The 21,208-nt window shown below is 45.1% G+C and overlaps 1 protein-coding gene across 1 annotated transcript; it reads left to right on the plus strand.

Moving 5' to 3' along the window:
• The first annotated feature begins 44 nt into the window (after positions 1-44).
• On the plus strand, positions 45-955 carry LOC123066809 (uncharacterized). The gene is made up of 2 exons (XM_044489816.1): positions 45-377; positions 521-955. The coding sequence occupies exons 1-2, from the start codon at positions 106-108 to the stop codon at positions 720-722; spliced, it is 474 nt and encodes a 157-aa protein (XP_044345751.1). The 5' UTR covers positions 45-105; the 3' UTR covers positions 723-955.
• Positions 956-21,208: the final 20,253 nt, after the last annotated feature.

Genomic DNA, 21,208 nt, shown 5'->3' on the forward strand with positions numbered 1-21,208 from the left:
TCAACTACTCCCACCCATAATAATACATTCTACGTGATTCTAATTTTTTTGTCCCTCTGTTGTTCTTTCATGTGAACTTTGTATCTCATTTCTTCACTTTTTTAAATGCAGGTCATGTTCCCCATGTTCCAGGAGCTTGCACCACACGACCGACACGACAAGTGTGGTCACCACTATGCGGTCTGTCTTGACCTGAAGAACCAACGTATCGAGGTGCTTGATTCAATCCGTTCGGAAGCTGATGCAGACCTTACTACGCATGCCGAATTATTCATCAAGAAGCTCAAAGAGACTTGGAACCGTCACTACGAACATTCAGAGGTCCAGATCAGGCATTTCCCGACTGAGTATGTGGCGACTGTGAAGCAAGGGAACACGTAATTTCTTTTAACCCGCTCCTTCATGTGCCATTTTTACATCAATCCACCCTCTCTTTTTGTCGACACATCTGAACTGAAGTCCATCTTTGCTGCAGCTGTCCATTTTTGCGTGTTCACCTGAACTTTTTTTCCTCGTGCAGGACGGACTGTGGCTTTCACGCGCTGGAATACTTTGCAAAGTGGGAAGGCAGAATTGTCCCCGCTATCACAGATGCAACGGTCGTTGAGCTCCGAAAAATCTGCACATGGAACTGGCTGACGAATGAAGATTTCAACAAGCGGTCCGGAGCACGCGAGTTCGTGGAGGAAGCTGTCAAGCAAGTCATCAAGAAGTACAAGTGATCACGTGGCGTTACACACCAGACGCACACCTTACATTCTGTTGTTGAGGAATGTAAGGTACTATCTCTCTGTTCTTTGTCGAAAACTATGTTTTGTGTGCTACGTTATGACTGCAACCTCGTGTAGCCTACTATGTAATGGTGGCGTGTTAGCGACATTTTTAGTGTTTTCTGTAATACATGTGTGGACGTGAACCTATTTTAGGGGTTACATCGGATCTGTTTTTATGTTTATCATTACGACAGTGGTTTCGTCGTTTCTAGCATTGTTTTTTGCTGTTTCGAATGCGTCTGCGATGTTTTCAAAAAAAAGATGGCAAATGTAGTTCAGCAGACATGGTTAGTGAAAGTCATCGTCATTTTTTCATTTTTGGCTGTTTTGCTTGTTCTTTTTCATCGCTAATTGCACCGGCTAGCATTGGGTAGGTTTATCATGTAGCCATAACCTTTGCTGCGGTTTATGCACGTTTACGCTTTTTTTCCAACTTGTTTTCCCATACATTGCACACAACACACTATGTGCTTCTAAACCGCATCGTATTTGTCATGGGGATATATGCCATGCAGAGTCATTACAAAAAGCATCCGGAATTTTTCAGTACAGCTAACATGGCAGATACATCATAAATAACATGGCAGATCCAGTACAACTTACATGGCAAATCCAGTACAACTAACATGGCAGATCCAGTACAACTAACATGGCATATTTAGTATAAAGTAGCATGGCATATTTAGTATAAAATAGCATGGCTTATCTAGTATAAAATAGCATGGCATATTTGGTATAAAATAGCATGGCAGATTAACTACACATAACATGGCAGATTAAGTACCCATAACATGGCAAATGCATTTATCCATTCAATGAATTTTCCTTCTACTTCTGTCCCCCCTCAAGAGTCATTCTCCCAATAAAAAAAATCCCATCGTATAGGGGTACAAAACAAAATGTCCACATGGACCATGTCGCAGTGCCCCAATTTTTGCTAATTGATTGCCCGCCCCTTTCTTCGTTTTCTTGTGTTTTGCTTGAATCTCCAGTCCCGACTTGTACCTTATCTCTCTTGGACGACCCTTTGTGATGGAATGGGGTGGGTTCCTGACCTGGGTTTGTGTGCTTGCTGTTACAGATCCTATCTCCGAGTTTTCAGACGATGGCCCCGTGGATGAAGGCACACTTGATGTGCGGGGGAACCGGTGTAAGGCTTCCTCGGCTTTCCTTTTTTTGATCTCATCAAGCTCTCTTTTGAGTGCCTTCCTGTGTTTTTCTGCGACTCTCGCTGTGTCATCACTCTTGCACGCTTTATCAATTAGCTCAGTATAGTTCTTTGTCAGCACAACGTGCCTCACGGCTTCCATGGTTGACTCAGATCTCTCGTCATGCACAGCCAGAACTGCGTGTGTTGTCTGCGGCGCCAACGCGTCGTCAGCGTCCCAAGTCCATCGCCTCCTTATGAAATGGCGGGGCATGCGTGTCACAGCGTTCATGTCCATGACTTTTAGTATGTGACAGCACACAATACCGTCCCGTTCGAATTTGCAGCATTGGCAGTAGTACTCGCCTTCGCCTATCGAGGCTCTGACGAAGTAGTTCCTTCCTTTGTCCGCGTCTTCAGGTTCTGAATCTGACATGCCCAAAATAGAACACACCTTGAACGTATGTTCGTCCACCCGGAAAGCCGTGAACATGCTGGCACGCTTTATTTCTTCCTGGAATCTGCAAGTTTTGTGTGTTTTCTGTTAAACTTTCGTGCGATCTTTTCCTTGTACACCCTTATGTTGTCATGGAAATAGAAAATACATTTTGTTTGAACATGGCAAACATAGTTCATTGAACATGGCAAATATATTACGTTGAACATGGCAAATGCAGTACACTACACATGGCAAATGCATTACAACATACATGGCAATTGCAATACAACAGACATGGCAATTGCAGTACATTTTCAACTGGATATCGTCATTTCCACACCAACATTCCCCAATGGAAGCACATTGCATAAAACATGGCAACTGCATTTTTATTAAACATGGCATATACAGCTGAGTAAACATGTCAATTGCATTTCAAAAAAAGGGCAGATGCATTTCATTAAACATGGCAACTGCATTTCAGCATATGTGTCGCCAATATAACATTTTTTTAGCATTTTTTGACATTGGCATTTGCATGCCAACATGCTCCAATGGAAGCACAGCGCATAAAACATGGCAACTGCACTTCATTCAACAAGGGAAATGCACCCGAGCAAGTATGCCAAAACAAAATTTTCATTTTAACATGGCAACTGCATCTGAGTAAGCATGGCAAACAGTATTTCATTAAACATGGCAGCTGCATGTCATGGCAACTGCATTGCACTCTATAAGGCCCCTACTGACTTGGTGCTTTTTATGCAAATAAGACTGTAATGCAACTGACTTACTTGTTAAAGATCTTGTTGGTGTATATCTTGCTCATTTGCCTCTCCATCGGTAAATACGTTAGCAATTTTGGCTGCTTTAGGGCTGTGGTCGCTTCTTGCTGTAGCTCAGATCCCAGAATTTTTTGTTGCAAAGCTGTGTACTGCTTGGCAAACTGTAGCAATGAGTTGCCAGGGCTGACGTACCGCTTTAAAACAGCATTGAACCCCTCACTGCGCTGCGTAGTCTGCAGAAAGGGGAAGAAGCACTGCATGAAGTAGGCCGGCACCCAGTACATTCACTTCTCTCACAGGCTAACAAGAGTCTCGTTGTCCTGGACTTGATGTGTTTCAGTCATGGCCATCCAGCTCCTTTCAAACTCCTCCACCGTCAAGCTGTGGTCCACGCACAGCTCGAATGCCTTGTGCAGCTCTGGACGGTCGGCAAAGAACGGTCCTAGCGTCTCCTCAGCCTTCTTTATAATGTGCCACCTGCAGTGCCTGTGCACTGCCAACGGAAAGACCTCCTCTATGCCTGCACGCATGCTGAAATCTTGGTCCGTTATTATGTTCATCGGAGCAAGTCCATCCATGCACTCCAAGAAGGTCTTGAACAGCCAAACGTACCCATCTGTGTCTTCGTTCCGGACGAGGCCGCATCCGAACTGCAACGACTGATTGTGGTTATTTATTCCTATGAACGGAGCGCATGGCATCTTGTACATATTGGTGAGGTACGTCGCATCGAATGAAATGCAATCTCGGAAATGTTTGTAGGCTCTCCTTGCAGCACCATCCACCCAATACATGTTCCTGACACGGTCCTCATCGTCCAACCTTATCCTGTAGAAGAAATCTGGATCTTCCTTTGCTTTCGCATCGAAGTAGGCTATTGTGGCCTCTATGTCTGCCAACTTGCTCTCTCTACGGTACTTGGCCTGTAGGTTTGTGACATCAGCTGGTATGTACGGCGTGCTACTCAGAGTCCCCTTTTTACTGTGGATGAGAGATAGTATCTGTACCATTCTTGATGGACCGACGTTACAATCATGTAGCAGCTTTACGAATTTCCTTTCGACGGGGGTGAACCCTCTGTGGGCGGTCAGAAATTTCACCAGGTCGAACTTCTTTATGAGTTTGTGGTTGTGCTCGTCAAAATACTCATTGACCACCCATGTTGCTCCATCTACGTTTAGCTTACACCGGACAGGGCACCCCGTCTTGAGAATGATGCCTCTCTTTCGTTCCGGAACGACAGGCGCAACACCTTTCCCCTTCTTGTTCCTCCGTGCCTTGTGGCACCTCATCTCACCTCTGTTGTACTCATTAGTTTTCTTAATTTTCCTATGGTATTCGGTGTTGACCGCAAATCCATGGAACTTTGCGTATGCCTGGTAGTATTCCTTTGCTTCTGCGAACGGTTCAAATCTCTGCCCAATGTATGGTGGCTGAGGTACCACGATCTCGGATTGCCCACCATCTTCATCCTCTTGTGCGTCGTCGTCAGTTTCATCATTCGCTTCAGTATCGGTGGCAGTTCCATCTACTCGAGTGTTGCTAGTGCTTGTGTTCAAAGGGGTGCTCGTCGGCATTGCTGGAATGATTGCCATTCCCGACTCTGACTCGAAATTGTTTGCGGCATGACAGTCTGCTGGCTGGTGGAACGCGTCTTCCGTGCGCTCAGAGCTCCCCGCAGTAGATGTCCCCGCACCGCTGTTCACTGTAGTTGTAGGTTCTGTAATAGAAAAAACAAGCATGAGAGTAAGATTTTTTGGTTGAATAAGATGTGTACCACAATGGATCACACCATCTTCGATTGATTTGGCATGACATTTTTTCAAACAGCAAGACGTGAGACTGCGTGTGGACATGTGTGGCAGCTGTAGGTGTCCAGTCATGGCAGGTACTGTTCAACAAACATGACAACTATTGTTCTGCCTACAAAAAACTACAAACAACAAATGTAGTGATGTTTTTTGTGGTTCAATTTTTTTCCTTACCTTGTTGTGCTGCATTTGGCCATCTTGTGTGGTCTGTGACACCAAAATGTCGTGCTCCACCTGCAATTTGTGAAGCTTGCCACGGGACGATTGTCGTGTCACCACCAGCGTAATACGCTGTAAGCATAGTAGTGGTTGGTCAATTCATGGCAATTTGCAGTTTGTGCTAGCACGGCAACTGCAGTCGCCCCTGATGTGGCAACTGCAGTTTTACTGGCATGGCAACTATAGTTGCATCGGCATGGCAACCGCAGTTGTTCCTCCATGGCAACTGCAATTGCGATGACATGGCAACTGTAGTTGCTCTGGCATGGCAACTGCAGTTCTTTCTCCATGGCAACTGCAAGTGTCCATTGATGGCAACAACAGTTGTCCAGGGATGGCAAATGTAGTTTTAAATTCATGGCAATTGTAGAAGTCCAGTCATGGCAATTTGGAGCTGCCAACTATGCCCCTTCTGCTAATTGAACATCCGCAACTTCACTTTTTTTATGGACTGACCTGTGTATGACGTCGATGGCAGGTACATGGGTGCTGGCTGATGTCACGTGCTGCATGAAGGCCCTGCATTTTCACCCGTGATAACTCGTGAGTCCTCTTGACAGTTTTTTTGCATGTCCATTTTTCACGTCCATGGCAGTATGTGTTTTTTTTTGGTTTTGCATTACCTTGATTAGCCATGCTAGCTAGTTGAGGTTGGTTGCCCGTAAATATGTCAGTGTTAGCGCCTTGTGACTGAACTTGCCATGGGGCCCCCCTGAGAGTGTTTTGGTCATAAGAACCTGCAAAAAAATGGGAGTGTAGGACATAAGTAGAATGTCATCTTCATCGTTGCGAAGTTGGCAACTGCTCTCTTCTTTTTGTTACCACGCATCATACCTACGCCTGCATACTGTTCTAGTAGTGGCAGCAACGGCCCTGCAGAGATGAATTGACTATACTCTGCTGCATCCCAAGGCGGTGTTTCTGGCCTTTGAGAACCCCAAGCATCAGCGCCACCTTCGCGATTCATCCTTTCCGCGTCTAGATTCTTTTCCGACATGTTCCTCAATCACTGGATGATCAAAAAGGCATCAATAATCCACAAGAATTTGTATTCTTCTGCTGCTTGCACATGGAAGATAGGGATGGCAAGCAACAGGTCAAAATAGGTGGCAATTTGGCATCATACACAAGCTGCAACTGTCGTTACACACAAGTGGCAATTATTTTTTCCCACCCTCTTCATTCAAAAAATCGTCCTTCCTGCCCTTTTTTAGGGATTCCTACTCATCCATTTCATACCCAACTACTTAGTGCCTAAACTAGGCACCTAAGTTAACCTCAAACGTAGTACATGGCAGATCTGGTGTATTCTTCCTGGCAATTGCGAATATACACCGAACCATGCAGTGTTCTACCCCTATAGTATGGACCCAGTACAAGATCGGGAGATTTTCAGCCTTAAGGATGAGAGGGAAGGACGAGATCGAGAATTTTCACCTGGTTTTAGTTGATCGTGTCTGGAGGGCTGGATTGGAGTGGGCGGCTGGGGATGGGAAGGGTTAGGGTGTGGTTTGGGGTCGGAGCGCCCTACGGATCTGCCCTGGTTGCCATGGCAACCAGGGATGGCCGGCGACGAATGTCGGGGTTCGAGAGGTGGGGGACGATGGCGGCGTACGAGAGAGGGGATGGATCGGAGGCGTGGATCGGCTGGGTCGTGCGGGCAGCCGGTCTTCTGGCCCGGACGGGGCAGTGCGGGCGGGGTTGCCACACACCGGACGTGCGGGCCGTGCTTTTGTGCGCTCGGACGTGGTCGTGCGGGCCGATCCCCGTCTATGCCGCACGAGGCGTGCGGGCGGGTTCCTATCGACGCCACACGTGTGGCAGTTATTCGGACCCAAAAAGAAAGGACAGCACCTAACCGGGACAGCGAGCAAGACTTGTGTGCCGTGCATGCATCTATCACAACTGTCACTTCATTGTGACAGCTGCATCGCCAAAATATAAAAAAATAAAGATAGAAACATTTTCATGAAAAAAAAACTAAAAACATCAAATGTGTGCAGGAGAAAGCAGGAAATTGCTCACTGGAACTCCGTATTTCTATGTTTTGTACACACATACATGTAGGTATTGGGTTAATCTTTTCCCTTGTAATTTTGCAACACATATATATCTAAAATTCAGAAAAATGCGAAAAACACTACTTCCTCCGTTTCGGTGAATAAGTCATTTGCATAGTTCTAGGTTGACGATTTAACTATCTAAATATATATTATATGTGACAAAAAATATATATTTAGAAACTACATCCGTGTACAAATCTAGTGATATAATTTTCATGACATATAACACATATTTAAATCCTCAAATCGATAACCTAGAACTACGCGAATGACTTATTCATTTAGACGGAGGTAGTAGTACAAGTTGCTAATTTTTTTTAAAAATCACACAAACCATGAGTATTCTTTTTCTGTGGCCATTTACAATAATTTAGAACACATTTAACATGTTATATAAAGTTATTCATCTAGTAAAAATATAATATTGTCCAAGTCGACTGAGATCTAACTAATTCTCGAATGATTATACAAAAATGTAGAAACTTAAGTGATATAGTTTATCCATTTAGTGCAAAGAATTGTTTTATTTTTCCTTCTAGACTTCAGATTTTTCCCTGATCTCAAAGTCAAACCAACAATCTTTGGTGGTGTCAACTGGACTAATTCTTAGACAAGTAAGATTTGGTAAGTTCAATAAAGAGATAAGGCTACAAATAAGCATTTTCTATACAAAGTATTGCAACCCATATCTCCAAACAGATAAGGACGAGTCGGCAACAAGAAGAAAATCTCCTAAAGGACTTTGCCTTACATAGCCTTTGAAAATTAAGATCGTTTTAAATTTGTGATTCAAAATTTAAATAAGGAGATTAGTTCAATTGATTTGTTATAGTACTTGCCTTTAATGGGTAATTATCTAGCTCCTCTGCCTATGAAATGGATTTGAAAAACATGCTGCTTACCTAGGCACTTTTTTTTTCTGCTAGCTAATGCTTAACGATAGAATGAACAACTAACAAGTGCTGCTTACGTAGACCCTCTGGAACTTGTATTAATGGGCCGTTTTCTACTAGTGCAACGAAGATTTGGACAACTAACAACACATTTTGTCAGTTCCTTGTTCATTGGACGGACACGGCTAGGCTCTCCGGCCAACTGGTGTCATATTCAGCTCACCTTCAAGAGAAAGCGATTGATGGAAATCCTACTCTCATGACATGAGATTAGATTCGAATTATTTACCGCTCATCCGTGCTCTTCATGTAGTCCCTTGATGTGGGATGTCCGGCTATTATAAGTTAGGTGGTATAGCACCTAATTAACATTGCACGATTAAGACAACCTAGCTACATGTACATACACGCACTTAACAGTCAATCGAGTAGGACCATTCATTTCGGAAAAAAAAGATCCGGGTCATTCCTTAATCGAGCCATGTGAATGAAGTGAACTATTTCGGCCCGATAAATCTAGTGGACTAGCCAATGTGTTTTTTGTTACTTTTTTAATGTGATTGTTATATTTTTTTTTTGAGAAACCTTTTGATCTATTCATCAACTGTCAAGTTAATACAAATGACGACTGCAAGCACTAGAGTGAGTCGAAAGTGCGCCACCGCTATCGTCACTCCATCACCGGAGTAGGGCAAACTTTATTGTAGTAGACAGTTGAGAAGTCGTCCTGATAAGGCCCCAGAGGACCAGCGCACCAGAACAGCAAACACCGTTGATGAAGAGAAACGTAGATCGGAAAGAACCGGCCTGTAGACACACGAACATGGACGAACAAAGACCGGATCCAAGCGGATCCATGGAATACAAACACCGATCAAATCCCGCGAGACCTGCTAGAGACTAACCTCCAAACGCCCTTCGATGGCGCTAGAAGCACCACCAGGACGGAGGCTAGACAGGGACAACTTTATTCCATCTTGGCGACATGGCGCTCACGCGTTGTGCTGCAGTGGGCTGACCCACCAACAGGTACGCACAATCGCTAATTTCGCTCGTTTGCTAATTTTGCTAGGGTGAGACACTAACTGGTTGACAGTTTATGGTTGACCGTTGACTTTAGGGGGGAAATATGAATCTAAAAAATCATAAATCTAAAAAGGAAATGAACATTAACCGTTGACCTTTGCAGAAAGTTCATGAGTTTGAGAAAGCTCACAAAAATTGAAAAAAAGGTTCATGAATTTGAGAAAAGTTCGTGCGTTCTATGGATTTGGAAAATAGTTCATGAACTCGAAAAAGTTCATGAGTTCAAAAAAAGCCCACGAACTCGAAAAAGTTCATGAGTTCAAAAAAAGTTCTCGCATTTGAAAAATAGGCCATCAATTGGAAACTAGTTCATGTGTTTCGCTGATTTGAAGAAACAAATCATGATGTTTAGGACCAAGGTTCAAAATTTTAGAAAAAAATGTTCGTGGATTTGAAAAAAGTTCACGTAATTAGATGAAAAAAGTTCATGAATTGAAAAAAACATTCATGGATCTAAAAAAAGTTTGTCCTTAAAAGAACTCACAAAATTGAAAAAAAAAACATAGATTTGAAGAAACTTTTTTTAGAACGAAGACGCAAGGAGCGTCCAGCTTTAAATTTAATGAAGCCCACCAAACAGGCAGCATTCAAAGTCAGAACAGGAAACACAACACAGGGCCTAGCCCATAAACTTAGAACATGCAACCGCCGGTAGCCTAAAAGGAACATAGTAAGTCTGAAACAGCAGACAAGGAGTAGTTACAACTCCCACAAAACATCCATGAGGATCATTGACGAGCAGCAATCTGGATGGCGTGGATCCTCTCCATGGCTTCTTCCATCCGCTCAGTGTCCCGCCGTTTTCCCAACGGCATCCAGGTCTGAAGGAACAAATGGCATTTGGAAATAATATCAGCAGGGTGAGAGGGAAACTTGTGTTCGATAGTAATCTTGTTACGGGTGGTCCAAAGAGACCACAGCAGCGCCCCTACGCAACACCAAGGGACTCGAGCAAAACCACCCCTATGGGCGCTGAGAATGGTGCGTAACTCCCCTCTGGAGTGCAGGTTCCAGTTTTGGGCAAAAGCTTCCCTACCCGCGCTCCACGCAAAGCGGGCGAGGTGGCAGTTAAAAAAAAGTGATTTGAAGAAACTTCGCAAAAGCAAAATGAAAAAAAAAATGAAAAAACAAATTGAAACACATCCCGTCCTCCTGGAGGTGCCACCCCTGACACGAACATAGTTTGGAGAGCAGCCATTTCACCTACAAAGAACAATTCAAGAGTTTGCAAAGTTTTCTTTTCCCAGCAGACTTGTGTGATTGTGCCTCTTAATTATGCCTAAAACACGTTCTACATTGCATATAATATTGACTTGGACGCAGCATCAAAATGAAGGCACATGCTGTTTGTAAAGAAAAATGGATTTTCATTTGGACAGGTCAACTTACATTCATTTGTTTTCCAGTATCCACCCACAAGTTGGTGTATGGTGGCACTCGATGACCGGGGCCCGGCCATAGTCTTTAGGTGAGGTCAACTTACATTTGCACCATATAAAAACCCTTCCTTCAGCTTTTTTTAAAAAAAAAACTTCTTTCAGAAAATGCTGCTAGGCAATTGGGTTGGTAGTTTCTTTCTAGACTAGTTGTGCAGTATTGTTACGCTGCCATTTACCTTTAGTTCATACTGTAGATCGGTGACGTGAAGCTAACAAACATCGATCACTAGTGTACCTTATCAGATCCTGTTCATAGGAGAAAGAGATGCTCAGAGAAAGAAAGTCTTGTCAACTGAAGGCCGATGCCCACAAATTATTTTCATGTAGAGCGTATCATTATGCACAATTATCGATCAGCATGATGATAATGATGACGACCCATCCGTTGGAGGAGTACGTATATGCCAGCAGGTGTCCTAATTAAGCCAAATGAGTTCTTTTTTTCTTCTCAAATATCATATATTATAGAAGAAAGGCAAAGAAAATCTCCACGACAAGTTACATGTATATGTCCGTGCGGCTTTTAGCTCGTACCCATGCCACTAACAAGCCAGTACCCTACTCCTCCCTCATAGCCCACCTATACAATCTACCTAGGAAACCCTCCACCTCCCTCTTGATTAGCCAAATGAGTTCTGGTCAGTGTGATTATAAATGGGAAAGACAACAACGGGTTGGGTGGCTTAACCGGGACACGGAGTGCCATGCATGCATCTCCTTTTAACACTAACAGGCAGGTCGCCCTCGTGTACTAAAAACAAAAGGATGTACCTAAAAAAACTAAAACATGTAAGAGAAAGCAGGAAATGCTCAAACCGGAAATTTGCATTTCAAAGTGTTGAAAATTTATGAAAAATCATGCACATAGGTATTGTGTCACCATTATAAAAACAAATCATAAAACGACTCATATGACTTTCATGCGCCGATGATCCATGATGGACCAGTTTCAATCTTTGATTTTACTGGCGTTTACTTTTCTGGAATTGTCGGAAATTAAGTACTCCATCCGTCCGGAATTAGTATACCTTATGTAATTCATCTGGTGCAACCAATGGAAATAAAAAGGGCTGCAAATAACTGTTTTGCATTCCTGGTATTTCAACTCAGATCTCCAAAAGGATCTAGCCTTGAAAAGTTCGCAAGGAAAAGTGAGAACGTTTTGGATTGCTACCGTACGGCCCGGGCCGCGACCAAAAAGCACAGAGCACCAGCGCGGCACCGGCCGCTGTCACAAAAGACTGCCGCCTCGATGGAATGACCGCGATCTAGCCAGTTCATAGTTTCACACAACCGCATTTCACAGCGACAGCACATGCCCCAGCTGGAATGACCGCGATGCCCCGCCGCAATCGCCTCGCGCGTGCGTGTTGCACGTCAATGTACAAATCTATTTCAAATCAGCTAATACCTCCATTCACAAATATAGCATGTTTTACTCCTACGATCAAAAATATTTTTTATCAGAGGGAGTGACCTTTTTTTAGATCGAATGTATATAGTGTGTTTGTTCATTCTCTTCGGTTCATATACTAGTCTATATTAAAATATTCAAAACATATTATATTTGTGAACAACGGGAGTACTGTTTAATTTTTTGAAGTTCAATAACTAGACGGATTATATTGAGTGACAAATTCTTCCGTACTTGTTTTAAAATACAGCAATGCTACATCTACGTAAGCAATCTTACGTAATTAACGTAATAGGCCAGGTGGCATCTTTTGCTGGGCGAAATTAGAGGAGGGAGGCCCATCCAGTTGAAATCAGGGGTGGAGAGATTAGTTAGGAAGTTTACGTAAGGTGGGAACGTAAGTGTACGCAGGTGTAGCATTTTTGTTTAAAATAACACACGAGTTTGGTTAAGTCGGCCGGCACGGTCAAAATCCATGACGACAACGTCCTTGCCCTTATCCTCCTCATTATTATACTTAGAAATAAGTAGGCGAGAATGTATTTTAATGAACGAAAAGATTAGACAACAACGAACCTTTTTTTTCTATTTTATCAATGTCCCCAGTTGTTCTTGTTAAATTATAGACAGCTACTCTGTCCAGCGAAATGGTGTCAGGTTCAGCTCACCGCCAAAGATAGAAAGCGATTGGTGGAGATTCTCTTTTATGCTAGCCGATGACGGCGAGGACGCGTCAAGACGTCAAGTCTTGCTAATCCGAGTCACCTACTGTTCGTATGTGCTTTTCATGTTTCTTGTTAGGGAAGATATGTGCTTTCCTTGTTTGTTAAGATCTTGTAGACCTTGACGTATGATGTCTGTCTATTAATTTACACCTAGCTAGTTAGCATTGTGTACTTCCTAAGAATAATTATAATAGATCTTAATCCTTTTTCTTCTTCTTTTTTTGCGAAATGATCTTAATCCTTTTTCGACATCCTAGCTAAGTACATGCATGGCCTTATTATTCCCACCAGAAGCAAGGCAGACAGCGAAGAGGGAATATGATTAGGACGTTTGATTCAGCTAACATATAAGAAAAAAAAACAAGTGTCCTCAGGAGTCTCCTTTTTGAGAAACGAATTTGAACTCGTAGAATGAATTCACATGTTAACAAATCAAGTATGTTTCCAGATTTTAAGTCTTGTGAAAATCCCAATTCATTTGCAAGTTGTGGAACAAGAACAAACTCAGACAGTTTGTCAAGAGATTATTTCCTATTTTAGCTGCTTGTTTTATTTACTTTTGACCAAACCGCAAATGAATGGTTTCCTGGCCCCATCCAAACCGTAACTAAACCTTACTTTTTTGGAAAGATTTGCTGGCAAATGATTTACTGTAATATCCACACACACACACACACTGTATATTTTTTGTTTTTTTGTAAACTTGTGAACTCAATTTTATTTTCTAACATAAGAAAAGGAACACTAAAAAAGGCATATGTTCCCGAAGCACAAATTCCACACTCCTAACGGACAAAACTACGTATGCATGCATGTCGGCATATAGAAGATATTGGCTCTCATCCATGAAAAAAAGGGGAGTAACGCTCATTTTTCCGGCATCGACCACCACAAATCCGATTTGGGGTGATGCATTTGGAAGCGAATAAGATCATGACCGTCCGTAGAAGTTGAGAACACCGGACCGTGTTGTGTTCAACTCGCCACCATCTTCAAGAGAAAGTGATGGACAAAGGTTCTCTCACTTGAGAGATAATGACGCGTCAAGTCTCGTCGTCAGCTAGCCCGAGTTGTTTAACTAGTTTTGATCCGTGGGTTTTGATGTTGATTACTCCTAGTTCTTTGACGTGGGATGCGTGGTTAGATTTGACTGGGCACTACACCTAATTGACAGTGCACGACTAAGACAGCCTAACTTTTTTCCTTCTTTGATTTGATTTGATTGATGAGAGAGGAACCTAGCTAGCTAGATGCATGCATAGGCATTGCCCTCAAATTTCCACCGGTCTGCGAAAAGGGAAGGAGTCGATTATTCAGGATGCTAGCTACGAGCGCGTCGGCATGCCAGCCAATGCAGTTTATCGGCTTTGCACGTACGTATGTTTCGCCCCCGCAACGGAAAGAAGATTCACCAAGCTAGGAGTGCGTCGGTTGGCGGCAATCCTTGAGCGCGAAGAAGGTAGGAGCAAAGTGCTCAACTTTCCACCACAAAATCTACTCTGGGTGACGCGTCTGGAGAGGCCGAGAAGACTTACGGTATCCGGTAGGGCAGAGCCGGAGAAGGTTGGCCGGTTTCGCTCACGGTTCATTTTTCAACCGTAGGACTGGAGTAAATTGCAGAAAACCATCGCTTTGGAGGCTCGGTTTGCACAAAACACTACGCTATATTTTTTTGCAAAAAATACCATGTCTTGCGTAATCTTTTGGCAAATAACACTGATAGGTGGATTAGACTTGCTTAAACGCGTTTATGACATGTGGGTCCCTTTTTTGCTTACGTGGCATGACTGTTTGGGTTTAAAGCAAAAAAAAAACTCAACTTTCTTCCCCCTATGCCAACCAGACCCTCCTCTTCCGTCAAGAAAAGGAAAAAAGAAAAACAGACCCTCCCCTCGCACACACATGTCCACTAGCTCAGCGCCGCCGCCGCCGCTCACTCTGCAGGCCGCCACCGTCGCCACCGGGCACCGGATCTGCGGGCCGCCGCTCCCTCCACAGGCTCCCACTAGCTTGCCGCGCCGTTTCCTCTGCGGGGCGCTCCCACTATCTCCGCGCCGCTGCTCCCTCTGTGGGCCGCCGCCGCTGCTCTCTCCGCAGGCTGCCATCTTCGTCGCCGGGCACTGGATCTGCAGGCCTCCGCCGCTCCCTCTGCTCAGGCCGCCAAACCCACTCCTTCCGCTTCCTCCGCAGGCCGCGGTCGCTGCTCCCTCCGCAGGCCATCCCGACGAGGTGCAGTTGGCCGGCCGAGGAGCTTGAGGTGGTTGTGCTCCAGCCGATGCCCTAAGCCTCCACGGCCTGGTGCATAGAAGGCGCCTTCCTCCTATACCCCGATGCGCGCCCTCCCGCCGGCGACGGGACCTATGGGAATCTGTTATGCTCGCGCGAGCCATGGGGGCCTAATTGTGTTTTTTATTTTTGATTAAGGGGTGTCTATATAAAATTGTTAGGACTAGTTTGTAAATATAAATAAAAACTCATTTGGCATGAAAAATTATGCCACATAAGCAAAAATAGAGACCCACCTGTCATAAACGCGCTTATACGACACTAATCCGCCGACCAGTGCTTTTGCAGATCGATTACACAAGATGTGGCGTTTTCTGGAACAGAAATGTAACATAGTATTTTCTGCAAAGCTAGCTTTCAAAGTGGTGGTTTCGCGCAATTTACTCATAGAACCGGGAAGTGCCATCGCGTTTTCACTTGACCAAAGAGGCACATGCGTGTCTACATTTTGGGTAACGGCGCCCTTGTTCAAAAGACAGCGGGAAAAAAGAGAAGTTGTTGTCACCGTCTACTAGTACGGCCTGAGAGGATGCACTGAACAGAAACGAGGGTTACTCGATGATGACTTCACCAAAATAAAAAAAAACTAGTGGGCCTGAGGATCACTTGGGCTATGGCCTAAACGAGGTCAGAGGCCAGACCTAGTTTAGAGGTCAACCCAATTTTAGCTCAGCTGGCCATTGGGTTGACCAACAACAAATAAATATAAGTTATAGTTATAAAATAAACTAGTGTGCAGATGAATTAAAAAACAAATATAAGTATGTGGAAGATGAATTCAAAAGTGTGCAGAAATTTATTCCGGTAGCTGGTTCATCAGCCGACTTCTGTCTTAACCATGCTCCATCCAAACACGTTCTACTCTGCATATTCTATCGCCACGAACACAAAGTCGTACTACTAAGAACGCAAAGTCAAAATGAAGGAACTTTAGCTTAGCTAGCTAGCCATTGGTTGTTGGTCAAAATAAATGAATCTTTTGGCCAGGTCAACCTCCATCTAATTGTTTTACAATATCCACCTTCAAGTTGATATATAGTAGTACTTGTTGGCTGGCCCGGACATAGTCCTTAGCTCAGGTCAACTTACATAGTTACATATGCATCGTGCAAAAAGCCTTCAAAAAGCCTTCGTTAAGAGCGTTTTTTACAGTAGTACAAAATACATGCAGAAATATGTGTCGACAATCTCCTAGTAGGGCAGGATCGAGGGTTCATTAATTCAGTTCATATGATCGGTGCTAAAAAAATCACCGATCTAGTTGTCGTCTAATCCTCTTTCTTTTTTTTCTTTCTTTTTTGTAGGGGGTCGTCTAATCCTATTAACAGGAATGATGCCATCTATTCTTTTTTTTGAAATCCGCTCGGCCCGACTCCCCCCGGCCCTCGCGTCGTCCCCTTGGGCGACTCGGGGCGACTAGGGTTCCGCCGCCGCCGCCACCCCCTTCCTCCCCCTCGCCGCTACCAGAGACGGCCGCCGGGAAGTCCGCGCGGACGCCGGTGAAGGTGGCGGCGAGGATCTCGGCGCTCCTGCCCCTCTTGGAGGCCCGTGGTTCCTGGGGCGGCGGCCCTTGCCGAAGAGGCGACGTCGTTGGGCGGTGGGCGGCGTTCGTAGGGGGTGCTGGCCAGCGCGCCCGGCCGCGCGAGCGGCGGGTGGCTGGTGGAATCGGGCTGCGACATGATTTGCTTCGTCAGATCTGGAGGTGCGAAATCCCTTTCCCCTGATGCCTCTCTCTCGCCTCCGGTGTGGGCTAGCGTCTTCTGGCTCCGGCGTTGGTGTGTGTTGGTGGTCAGCTAGGGAAACCGGGGGAAACTTTGGCCGATCCGGCCGGCCCGGCGGCGGCAACGCCCAAGGGCGCTGCTTTCCTCCATGGGGGCGCAGCCGAGGTCCCCTGCTTTCCACCCCGATCCCCCTGCCCGGGTGAAAACCTTATCCTCGGCGGATTTGGCGGCGGCGGCGCCTTGCGCGTCGTGACCTTGCTGGAGGCGTCGTCAAGGGTGCGGGGCTCGGTCGTGAGGTTCTGCTGGAGAGGGATTGAGCTACCTCCTCTGCGGCGTCCGATTCCTTAAAGCTTCTCTCCAACTAGTTGGGCATGGATTGTGGCGGAGCAGCCGACGAGGTATATCCCAAATCGATGTGGTCATCCCATGTCCACCTTGCGAGGCGAGGGAGACATTCTTTCAACTCTAGGGTGAGCTTCTCGAAATCCCGACGGTGCGGCGCCTATGAGCCATGGCGAGGGGGAAGGGTCCCTCTTCGGTGATTGAGAGGGAAGATGTTGGTTCCTCTCTTCTCTAGGTGCTCCTGGAGCACGGTCCATCCTCGAAGGTCGGCTATGTCCTGATGTGTTGCTCCGTTTCTACATATGATCCTAGTGTGGAGTGCTTGGCCTTTACTAGCTGATTGCGGCTTGTGGAGGTTGTAGTGAGTAGGCTTTTCAGTGTTCCCCGTTGTATCGTTCTGACCGCTGTAAGTTGGGTTGTCTGTTGTAATTCAAAGCCGGGCTCTTCGCGAGCCTTCGTTTAAAAAAATGATTAGGCATGTCAACTAAATAAGTACACAAAGATAATCCCCACATTTTTTTTTCATTTTTCTCTAATTTGCCATGTTTCCGCTAGGTTCGTATGACATGCCAGACTAGTGGCAAAAAACAACGAACAAGTGACACTTTTTCCTATAGTGTATATTTTATTATGTATAACTACGGAGATATTTTTTTTTTTGAAAGATCAACTACGGAGATATTACAGATTAATCCATCACATGCTTCCTCATATCATGATAGTGATGTTCACTTTTTCCGGAACAAATGAGATAACGATGATGATCCATCATCTGTTGGAGTGAGGTTCACGTAAGCATGCGGATCGATGGACGACGTTTTTGTCCCTGCGACTAAAACCCAAAAAACAGGCGTCTTAATTTGATCACTGATTGTTTTTTGTCTTGTCACGTACTCCTCCGTACAGGACCTGAAGTTAGATTACGTGACACTTGCATTAGATTATATGATTACACATGATCACGGCGCACAACCGGACAAATACGTTGTGGTCAGTGTGATTATAAATGGGAAAGATAACAAGTGGTTATATCACCTAACCTAACCGGGACAGCGAGCAAGATTTGCATGCCGTGCATGCATCTGTCACTTCATTCTGAACAGCTCGAGGTCACATATGTTTGGTGTTTCCCGCAAAAAAAAAACATATGTTCGGTGTTAGAATATGTGTTGTAACATGTATACGGTATTTGTATAAACCATATAGAGTATTTGTCTTATCATTTAGGAAAATAGCTGTACGGTGTTCCTGAAAAAATAAATATCTATACGTTAAGTAATTCATTCGATGTGCAACCAACTATCAAAATTCTTCTCTCACAAATAACCATTTTGATTTCCTGCTACGTATTTCAACTCAGATCTCGAGGAGGACCCCATCCTTTCCCATAGCCTTGAAAAGTTGGCAAGGAAAAGTGAGATCGTCTTGGATGGCACACGCACGGCCGGGCAGCGACCAAAAGGCGCAGACCACCAGCGCGGCACCGGCCGCTGTCACGAAAGGCTGCCGCTTCGATGGATTCAGTGTCAAAAACGTTCTTATATTATGGGATGGAGGACCGTGATGCCCCTCCGTAAGCGTGTGCGTGTACGTCTGGTTAACAAATCGATTTCAAATCATCAGCTACTACTATTTAATTTGAGTCCAGTACTATTATAAGGAGTGGACGGACTGTATTGAGTGATTAATTCTACTTGCTTGTAGAATAACACACGTTTGGTTAAGTTGGTCGGCGTGGTCAAATACATGACGTCCTTGCCCTTAACCTATTTTGTATTATATTGATTTACTAATAATTACTAATTGTTAGGCGAGAATGTATTTTTAATGCAAGAAGGATTAGACAACTACGAAGCCTTTTCTATTCTACCTATGCAAAGGTTGAGTGTGTGCTCCCGCATAATTCTGTAGGGATCTATGAGATCGAGTATGAAATTCTGTTTTGTCACTTTAAATTTGAGAATCTGGTTTCCTCCTTTTCCCGCTACGATCGAAAATCATGTATTTATTAAAAGCAAAGTTTTCTTCATTTTGATATGTCTCCAGTTGTTTTTGTTATCAACCGGATAGACAACTAGCCAGCTACTCTCCCGGCGAAATGGGTGTCAGGTTCAGCTCACCGCCAGAGAAAGAAAGCGATTGACGGAGATTCTCTCTTATGCTGACGACGACGACGACGACGGGTCAAGTCTTGCTAATCCGAGTCACCTAGCTACTGTTCGTGTGTGCTTTCTATGTTTAGGGGAGCTATGCGCTTTCTATGTTTGTTAGCTTCCTTGACGTGGGATTTCTGGTTAATAGTTTACACCTACCTAGTTATTTGGGATTTCCTTGACGTGTGTGCTTTTCATCACATTCGTATTTTTTATGAACCTTTACAATAGTTCTTGATCATCTTTTATAAAAAAAATATTTTACCATTGCATGAGTAAGATTGACATTTGCTTTGTACTTTCGATGAACTTTGTTAGTAGATTTGGATTATTTTCAAAATAAAATTGACATCCTAGCCACGTCCATAGCCTCACGATTTCCACCGGCAGATCCCCAAAAGGTAAGTCGATTAGGAAGTTTTATTCAGCACTAAGCATAAGTGTGCTCAGGAGCCCATGCCCCCTTCTCAAGAGGTGAATTTGAACTCGTCCGAAAAATCCAATGAAAAACCAAGTTTGTTTCCGGATTTCTAGTTTTGTGAAACTCCCAATTCATTTGCAAGCTGTGGAAAAGAACAAGCTCAAACCGTTTGTCAAAAGGTTAATTTGCTATTTTAGTTGCTCATTTTTTTACTTATTTTTGACCAGACCAGAAATGGCATTATGTAAATTTTGAAAGAAAAAAACTTTTCAGCTCACTTCTAAGCTTTCTAAAATGAAAGGAGCACCACAAAAAATGGGGGATACGGTCCCAAAGCACAAAATCCACACTCCTTTTTTTTCTTCTGAAAAGGAATTACCCCGGCCCTGCATCACAAAATCCACACTCCTAACGGATAAAGACTACATAAGCACCTATGTCGGCATATAGAGGATAATTGGCTCTCATCCATGAAAATGAAAAAAGAAAAAGGAGCAGCGCTCAACCTTCCACCCTTGACCACCCAAATCCGATTTGGAGTGACGCGTTTGGGAGCGAAGAAGATCGATGTGATGTTTACCACCATGATAATCCGTAGAAGTTGAGAGCATCAGCCGGTGTCGGGTTCGACTCGCCACCATCTTCAAGAGAAAGTGATGGACGGAGATTCTCTCAGGACTGATGCGGGAAATTCAAACTTGGTTGTTCCCGCTCTCAAAAGACGCCGATCGGACGGACGTACTCTGGCGTTACAAAAAACAGAGCGCCGCCGTGCGCACCGATTCACTCGGTGGGGTCGGCTCCAGGCGTTGGCGGAGTCGGCGTGCGCGGGCTCGTCGTTGTCGGAGCTGCTTCGGTGCAGGGCTGCGTCGGCGCGGCTTCGGCACTGCTGGGCGGCGATGTAGAGGCGTCGTTCGGTGTCGTCGGCGTCCGTGTGGTCGTGGGCGTCGTCGGCGTCGTCGGCGTTGCCGTCGGCAGCTCGTTCAGGATGAGGCCGCGCTGCACTAGGAACCACGCCTTGAGCTTCTCGTCGTTGCTCTGGAGCATGCCCGCCCCGCTCATCAGAAAAGCCATGTCGGTGTTCCTCTTCTTCGCGGCGACGTTCGTCCGGAGTAGGTCGAGCTTGATGGCGTTGTTCTTCATTAGCGACGACCACTGCGCCTCGGTCTTCTCTTCGCGTAGGACGGCCCGGGCCTGGGCGTCGGCGAGGCAATGCTCGATGGACTCCTGCACTCGCGCGGTTGCCGCGTCGACGCTTTTCCCCTTCTTTGCCAATTTGTGGCCGTCCGGCCGTCCCTCTGACGCGCCCGGAGTCGTCGCGTCTGGCTTGTATGTCTCCTTGGCCTTGTCATGTCATGTCGCCGAGGTGCGAGAAGGGCAGTGGTCCGCGGTAGAGATGGGGCGTCGGTGTGGACGTGTAGGAGGCGGGCGGCGAGTAGTTGTATGGAGGGTACGCCCACGAAGGCGGGCGAGGGCGTGCGCGTAGCGGGG

The sequence above is a fragment of the Triticum aestivum genome, chromosome 3B (genome assembly GCF_018294505.1).
Source record: "Triticum aestivum cultivar Chinese Spring chromosome 3B, IWGSC CS RefSeq v2.1, whole genome shotgun sequence".
Classification (NCBI taxonomy): domain Eukaryota; kingdom Viridiplantae; phylum Streptophyta; class Magnoliopsida; order Poales; family Poaceae; genus Triticum; species Triticum aestivum.